Here is an 8,586-nt window from a genome sequence, read left to right as displayed (position 1 = left end):
GTTTTAATCAGTACAATGGCTCCATCTACTGTTCACAACAGGCAAAACGCTTTACACAGGCAGAAAAGGCCAAGATATCCTATTCATCATATTATGAATATATGCCAAAACATTCAAGCCAGGCTGTAAAGTAGACTTCATTTCACAGCATCTCTATATTTAAGTGGAATATAAATGACTGCAGAAACGTGACAGACTGAATAATGATGTAGCAAAGCAGTTCAGCAGAATGTTTTAAAGAAAAGAAAGCCATGATGAATGAAAACACAATAGCCTGCAATGCTGTTTTGTGTGACATTACATGAGAATACTAATGAATTCTTGATTTTTTTCTTTTTTGTGGAGTTTATAGAGGCGAAATTATAAATGTGTCAAACTGCTTACCGTGGACTGAAGTTCCCAAATACTTTTGAAGATTGATTTTAGGCTTTAGAGTCTATATGTGATGTTAAAGTCATGGTGGCATTTAGAGCTTTGCAGGAGAACATTATTAAATTGGGCGTCTTGAGACTAGTGAAAGGTGGCAGCAATAAATGACAGAACAGAGTGGAGAATAAAAGGGTCATGATGATTCAATAAGCCGGTTATTTTCTTTAATATTTTATCTTTCTGATCATCAGTGATGGAGAGTTTTGTAACCAAGCAACCACATTTGTTCGATTTTTTTATTTATTTTATAATGTTTTTGAACATAGTGTTTTTAGATATTTTTATTTATTTATTTTCGTGTGTTTATTTAATTTAGAGATATAAACCATGTTTTTTCGACACATTTAAACGTTTTTATTTTGTATTTATTTTTATTGTATTTATTTTTAAAATTATATACAGTTTTAATCAACATATTTTTAAGCTAATTTCAAATGTTTTTAAATAATTTAAAAGTACATTTTAGGTAGGGATACTTTCTTCTATGCCTTGTTTACTTTAAAAAAAACAGCATCGTTCGATTTATCCACTTTAGCTAATCAACACATGTTTGCTTATTTCTCGCGAGATTTGCGTGCAATAGTTTTAAACGCGTGTAAAACCTCAAACTAAGAGTTAAGTTCAGATAAAAGCTCGATTTGAGCATTTTAAGCAATTTCTACCGCTCGTATATTTTACAGACACCTGCCACGTTGCGAAATCCTTTTGATTCTCGGTGTGTCGATTCAGCAAAAAAAAATCAGCAAAAAAGCCTATTCCGAGCAGCCGCCTCAAAAATATGTCATGGCGGCCCAGAAAAAACTGTTAACTCCTGACAATTTCATTGGTTAACGGAGCGGCCATCTCTTTTATAACATGGTAGGAGAGATTCGTTTGCATAGATTATTGTGTAAATATATTTCTGACGCTCTTTAACGGACATAAAGCGTCGTGGTGGCGGTGCACGTGCGCTCGGTTTGATGAAAGAACCGCTGTAAAACTGAGCCGTGTGTGTGACAGAGGTATTTACTTTGGCTGTAGGGGGAGTGAAGTGTCAGGCAGACATGGTGGTCTGGATGGGGGGATATGCATGCAGTCACTTCTTTTGCTGACTATTTATCTTGTGAAACCTGTAGTACTGGGACGTTTAGTTGAATATAGATTAGCCACTCCTGTGATTTCTGTAGTAATGAAAATGAAACGAGTTTAAATTGATATAGGCTGTTCATTGCATGTATGCAAATATGTTTTGAACTGACATTAATGCTCATAAAGAAGAATTGGAACTGGGTCGAAGTGACACAATAAAATATCTCAATGTGCAAAACATGATATACAATTGTTAGTAGGCTATATTTAGGGTAGTTCTATACATTAAATAAAAAAAATGATATATCCAATTTATAAATTCCTTCAAACAATGATGTTTTGTATAATTGTCAATGATAAATAGGTTGCAGTGACTTATTTGGCAGTTACATAAAGTGTAAATTATATCCAAAAACAGAGTGTCACATCATTAACACATATGCAAAGAAATTTATCTGACGTTATATAAATGTGTGTGTGCATTTACATTAAATGCAATTCTCTAGCTCCAAATCATTTTTTCCCCCATTATTTTATGACTTTCAACAATAGCTACTGTAGGCATTGTGCTGTGTATAAACGTAAAAGCAGAAAGTCTGTTAGAGCATGTAAAACTGTTGTTATTAAATAGCCTATAATGTTTGTAGAGAAGCAAAGCAGCATCTTTCCCCTTTTTGTTTTTGTTACAGTCTAGCACTTTTTAAATTGGCCATATTGTTTACATAATTTAACCAGTTAGCCTATACTTTGTAAAAAGAATAATATTTTGAATTCAACATTTCTCTCTGTATTTCTTTATGGTAATATGCACGTATAAACATTCGACTAATAAAACACTTATTGTTTCGTCTTTGAGAGTATATGCACGAGTTCGAGTGAGTTGACTGCCACTTCTTTTCTCCAGATGAGTTTCGCCGAGTTTACATCCGGGTTTTTCCCTAGGCAATGGGAGACGCACTACCGCTGTTCCTTAGGCAAAGTGAAATAAATTCGCCGCACCGTCACAAAAAGTAGTCCTCTTCACAAACACGTTTCGAGGAAACTTCACGTCCACTTTTACACCAAGCACGCGCACTTTTACAGTAATCGCGATGTCTCTGAATCGTTTGAATAGATGTTTAAAGCATTTGTGCTTTTTGACGGCTACTTTTCCTGCCCCCTTCGTCTCCCTCTTCCTGCGCGGATGGATATTCGGGTGCTGCGGCTGTGGTGAATGAGATTGAAGAAGAGTTCTTGTTTTGTATCTCAGTTTCTCTCTTTTTTACACACACAAATTAAAATTAAACAAACAAAAAATAAGGTCGTTAACCTAGCTAAATTCAGCCCAGATGACCACGACAGCTATGTGAGCGATCGGATCGGACTGAGAGCTCGGATTGTTTGTAAATATTTATTTAAATAATTTGTGGGGAGAGAGAGAGGCACTACTGCTCAAGTGAGTAGAGGAGGGTAAGTGCACCTTGGGATCTTTTTTTATTATTGCAACTTTTATGCGCCTCGTTTTTGGACTTTAATCGTTCGTAGACTCTTCGTCGCTTTTCCAAATCCAAACCCCGTCTCGATCGGGTAGGTAGAGAAGTCAGGATCCCGATGATTTTGGAGCAAAATTGCCGCTTATTTCTAGGAGTTGAGTGGTGTATTTCTAAGTGCAGCGCGTGAAGCGAACGTTCCGCGCGTTTTGTTATTTTGTAACATTTTAAACTTCGCTGGATACATTGTTGCCGCAACGGTTGTTTCCAGCTCAGTGGAAACAATGTATCCGATGGCAGCGTGGGGATGAAAGGGGGAAGAATGAAGATCTTTTGCTCATGCATGGCTTGAATTAGTGGTTGCGGCTCAGTCGAGTCCATCTAACTGTAATTTGTGCTGTTGGCCTGTTAGCTTTAGCAGAGTTAGCCGTAGCACAATATGAAAGCTCCTTATATCCAGCAGCAGGTTTGTAAAAAAAATGTACTCCTATTTTGGTAGTTTTCACCGCTTTTAGTAGCTGGACTTTTCGTGGGTGAGTGATAAAGTAATGCTTTTTATAACGCTGCGGGTTTTTTGCTTGTTTAGAAAGTGATTTTCTTTTATGTTGCTTTTTTTTTTTTTTTTTTTTTTTTGGGTTGGATGGTGGAGGTTGAGTTATTGGAGCTGGTGTGTTTTAGCTTGCGCCAACTACAGCCAGATTGTTTTAGAGAGAGGAAAAGAAACGCAAAACGCTTATTGTAGTGGATGAAACATGCATGACCACCTCCTGTATGAATATTTGTTGAAGTATGCTGTGGGTAAACACTGTGTATCATCTTCCGTGTTTCCCTGAGGTTTATAATAGTGGCCTAATCAAAGTGCTGCTCAACTTTTCCTGTCATTTGCCACAACCCTGATCAGATGGACTGAACTAAAGCCGGGTTTTATGTATAGATCGGGATCTTTTTGGATCAAACTGTACCTTAACTGCCTGTCAGACTGTGTATTGTAGTTTTGCAGGTGGCATATTAAAGCTTATTTGGGATATCTGTCATGTATGATTATTTCGTATTTAGTCTTTGTTGGATAATTTTGTGAAAACTTTAAGTACTTTTTAGCACAGGTTTAGTGTCAGTTTACTAGTTTACAACGGGTCGGTGATGTTTGTAAAACTCTAGTAACGTGTTTACCTTTGTGTTATTGTTTAACTGTTGTTATCTACTTCGCTTTTCTGCTTATGTTTGGCTTTCATCATGCTTATGTTTTGAACTGATTGTTGATATTTGACATGTTTGTAAAACTTTACACTGTTTCCACCCTCACCTGACATGTCCAGCTCTTTCTTTAGGTTTTGCTTTCCTTATCCATATAGTTTCACTTTGAATGTTTTTATACTGTGGCAATCACATCTTTTAGGCCTCTATGATTCCATGTAGCGATGTATGTACGTTACTGCGTTTAATACTCACAAATTTGCACAGGAGTTTTATTGTTCATGCTATTCTTGAATATCAAGCAATTATGCAAAACAAAACGTTGCTGGCTTATGTAACGTGACACTGGAAGTATTTTAGTCCTATAGCTTGTGTCTTGTCAGGTGTAGTTGTGATATTGTGTTACCTTATCCAAACCTGGATACTATTTAGAAAGGACAATAATTCACATGACCCTTTTTGTGCCTATTTTTAGCTATCAGTTTGCTTAAGTAAAGTTTAATTTCAGCACTCAAATGAATCAGTTGTTTGTAGGTCAATTAAAACAAGATTGCCAGTTGTTACATGTATAGGTATTCGTGTAAAATAACAGCTATATTTTTGTAGAGTACTAATATTTATTAAAATGTATTACAAGAATATGTTTTCTGACTTATTCTCACTTTTATGTAATTCAGATTGCTGTGTTTTACTGTTTGAAATATGTAGTATTGGTTATATATTTGCCAAAGCACAACCAAAAGTTTTATTCTTCTAGATTTAGGAGTTTAAATTTGACCTGGTTTGGTTGTATAGTTTTACAAAGAACATTTCAACAGGTAACTGAAAACTTTACAGAGACGAAAAAAGCCCTCTGTTACTGTACTGTATAACTTTCATATCGCAAATCAAAACCTAGTTTGAATTGCAAACTCAAATATACATTTTTCATTACTGATGCAAATTTTGTCTGCTCATTTTATTTTTAATATGCAGGGTTTATAGTCACCCTTTTTAAGACGTTAGCTGGTGCTTACTAAAAGCCAGTCGGTATTATGACTAAACATAAATCTCTTATATTGCATCATTGACAATAAAATTTTCATTTACCTCTAACTAAACAAATTTTCATGAGTTGAATGGTGATATCTATTATTATATTATTACTGTTGTTGTTGTTATCAGTATTACTATTACTATACCTAGTCTTATTACTATAACAAATGTTTACTATTTAATAATAATAAGGTGACTTTATTATTACAGAGACTTAAGGTCTGTTCACACAAAGGATGATAAAGATATAGTTCTATTAAAAATCATTCTAAATACAAATGAATAGCATATTAGTCCACAATATAACTATAACGATATTGGCTTAGAGAAACGTTATCATTGGAATCACTTTTTAGAACTTTTGTTTTCTTCAGCTGAAGAACAATAAAATCACTGACGGCCAATCAGAATCCACAGAATGACAGCACACAAAAGAGACCAGCAGACGACAAAACTGCTGCGCATTCTTAGAATAAACAGAACGTTATCGTGCGTTGGTGTGTACGCTAATATAGTTATTGTTATAGTTATCTTTAGTTATCATTAGCAGGCCTTTAGTTTTGGTTTTGGATGTTTGCATATAGTGTTGTTTCCTGGTAGTTGGCAGCAGAGATGATAACCGCTGATCCACCTCAGCTTGTATCTCTCTGCTTGTTAGTATTCGTTTTCAAGAATATTGGTGCTGGGTCAGGCTGTTATTGTTTTTATTTATTATATTATAAATATATGGACTGTGTGCTTTTAAAATACATTTTAGAATGAAAACTTCTTGGAAAAAGGTACCTAATATCAACTTTTGTGAGCACCCAAGTTGTCATGGTTCCCTTTTTAAAGATGAAGTGATTGTAATATTTACTTGTGTGTTGTTATAGACTTTATTTGATCAAAGACTTGCATAGTGACTCATAGACTTGTTGATTTGAGATGTTGTCGTTTCCTGTGCATTGTAGGCTGAAGGTCCTGAGATACCTGACTTCCATGTGGTCATGACAGATGTCATTGCTGGCGAGTATAGGCTTTGCTGAAAGGGTTAGTTCACTCAAAAATACAAATTCTGTCATCATTTACTCTCCCTCATGTCGTTCCAAAATCTTCAGAACACAAATGAAGATCCTTTTGATGAAATCTGAGAGCTTTCTGTCCCTCCATTGACAGCTACGCAACTACCACTTTGACGCTTCAAAGAGATCATAAAACTAGTCCATATGAATTGAGCGGTTTAGTCGTAGAAACTCGATCGCTTTATATGATGAACAGATTGAATTTAGGCTTTTATTCACATATAAAAATTGATCAGCGAACATAAACAGAAGCTCAACCAAACCTGCTTGACGCGTAAGAACAAACCTCATTGGTTCTTGCTGAAGCTCAAACATGATTCATAACACAAGAATGAACCTCATTGGTTCTCACAAGTCAAGCAAACATGTTTGAGCTTCCGTTTACCACAACCATTTACCTCAAATCTGTTCATCATATAAAGCGAATGAGTCTCTTCAGAAAATTTGGACTAAACCGGTCAATTAATATGGATTAGTTTTACGATCTCTTTATGAACTTCATGAAGCATCAAAGTGGTAGTTGCGTAGCTGTCAATGGAGGGACCGAAAGCTCTCAGATTTCATTTAAAAGATCTTCATTTGTGTTCCGAAGATGAATCAAAGTCAAAAGGGTGAGTAATTAATGACCGAATTTTCATTTTTGAGGGAACTAACCTTTTAATATCACAGAACTCCATTTGTCAGGACTACACAAAGAACAAATCCAATGCTTGAGTTTTGAGGAAGATATTTTTAGGTCCGCGAAGATGCCGGGAGATGCACAGGGATGTAGGACTTTTTGTCGTGGGGTTCATAGACGGGATGAGCAATTAGAAGCCTGCTGAATGCTGCGCTTGCAATGTTGCCCCTTTTTTCACAGACTGTATAAGAGAGAGAGCGGGAATTGGAGTGTCTCTCCCCAATCTAATAGGCTCTGTGTGTGTGTGTGTGTGTGTGTGTGTGTGTTTCATCTTGTGCAGGGAGTTGGAGAGAGCGCGTGAACACCAGTCTCAGTGCCAGCTGGTAAGTCCTCTAATAGCCTCTGTTATAATTGTCCTCTTGGCACAGGGCCGCACACCAAAATCAATGAGAGTGAATGAATGTCTGTAACACTGCCTCCGATCCACCCACTGTTACTCTAAAGTCTTTGCGTCGAGGTTGTTCCGTTTTATCCGGCGGGCAAAACAGTCCTGCCCATCTTCTCCATTGTCACAAGTTTTGAATCCTCCACCAACCTCAGGTTTCCTCTCCCAGAAAACGGCTTTCCAACAAGAACCTCTGTTGAGTTTTTTTAGTCCCGTTTGGTCAAGATACTTTTTGAACTTAAACAAGAGGTTCTTGCAGTGCGGTGGTGTTGCGGAATCGCTCTGGGAACACGACCTGGATAAAAGCGTGTCTGTTTACCCACCACCTGAGACATCATGAATCATGCCTCGGTTTAGAGAAGCGCGATTTTCCCTCAAATCGCATTAGATACCGACTTGTGTTCCCCCTTGTGGTGCCGTTGGTTTAAGTCAACCTCCGAGCATCTCGCAAAATAAAGGTTAAATATATAACATCAAAGAAAAAAAAAATCCAATAAGTCTCTGAAATGTCTTTGTGTGATTTCTCTAGACAGGCTGAAAGTTTCCTGGGACTCTCTTTCTGGCGAACTGGATCAATGATGGAATTGCAAACATTACAGGAGGCCCTGAAAGTGGAAATACAAGTCCATCAGGTAGGAGATCTCGCAAATGGGCTTCTAATCAGTTAAATTGTGTGGGGAAAACAACTCTGAAGTTTCACTATACTCTAATTACAAGAGTTAAAGTCGCAAGCCAATGCCGGAAAGCTCCTCCATTGCTATAAGGACAGAAAGCAGATGTTTATCCAGGAGAACAGGTCTTCAGGTCCACCGTTGCACTTGAGCATTAGTGTTAAATGAAGATATGTTTCTCTCCTTGTCCCTCGGAGTCAGAGACGGCGTGTCCCAGCAGGCAGAAAATTAGTCGAGCTGTCTGAGTGGGGTAAGAGAAAGAAAAAAGACAGGGAGGGAGGGACGGAGAGAAAGAAAGAGGAGGAGAATCAGGGTCATACTGGGCTGATAAAGCGTTCGCCATTACTTCAATTGTAACGAATCATCTTAAGCAGGTGTTCTTTTACATACTGGAGTTTTTTTTTTTTTTTTTTTTTTTTTTGTGCTGCCGTCTGGTTTCGTCTTCATATCGCTTGGAATATTTGACAGGCAGGTGGAAGAGGGATTTGTTGCCTCATCCGGGGCAGCTGAACGGGTTGTTTTGTGGTCTCGCATGACTCACTGTTGCCTACTGGTTGACTGAGAAAACTTTGAAGAAACATAAAATCACTCTTGG

The 8,586-nt window shown here is 37.2% G+C and overlaps 1 protein-coding gene across 10 annotated transcripts in view; it reads left to right on the top strand.

Moving 5' to 3' along the window:
- The first annotated feature begins 1,167 nt into the window (after positions 1-1,167).
- Positions 1,168-8,586, top strand: part of phf21ab (PHD finger protein 21Ab) — a 24,988-nt gene continuing 17,569 nt past the window's right edge. For 4 of the 10 annotated variants that reach the window (XM_081356676.1, XM_081356680.1, XM_081356679.1 and 1 more), the window contains exons 1-3: positions 2,819-2,946; positions 7,216-7,258; positions 7,850-7,952. In XM_081356676.1, coding sequence (XP_081212802.1) covers positions 7,896-7,952 — 57 coding nt within the window. In that variant the 5' untranslated portion in view covers positions 2,819-2,946; positions 7,216-7,258; positions 7,850-7,895. Of the gene's footprint in view, positions 1,288-2,697; positions 2,947-3,043; positions 3,064-7,215; positions 7,259-7,849; positions 7,953-8,586 lie in introns of those variants that run through there. The other 6 variants (XM_081356678.1, XM_081356677.1, XM_081356681.1 and 3 more) reach the window with 6 other exon arrangements.

Source organism: Scardinius erythrophthalmus (genome assembly GCF_964197995.2).
Source record: "Scardinius erythrophthalmus genome assembly, chromosome: 24".
In the NCBI taxonomy this organism is placed as follows: Eukaryota; Metazoa; Chordata; class Actinopteri; order Cypriniformes; family Leuciscidae; genus Scardinius; species Scardinius erythrophthalmus.
This window is presented reverse-complemented; position numbering and strand designations above follow the sequence as displayed.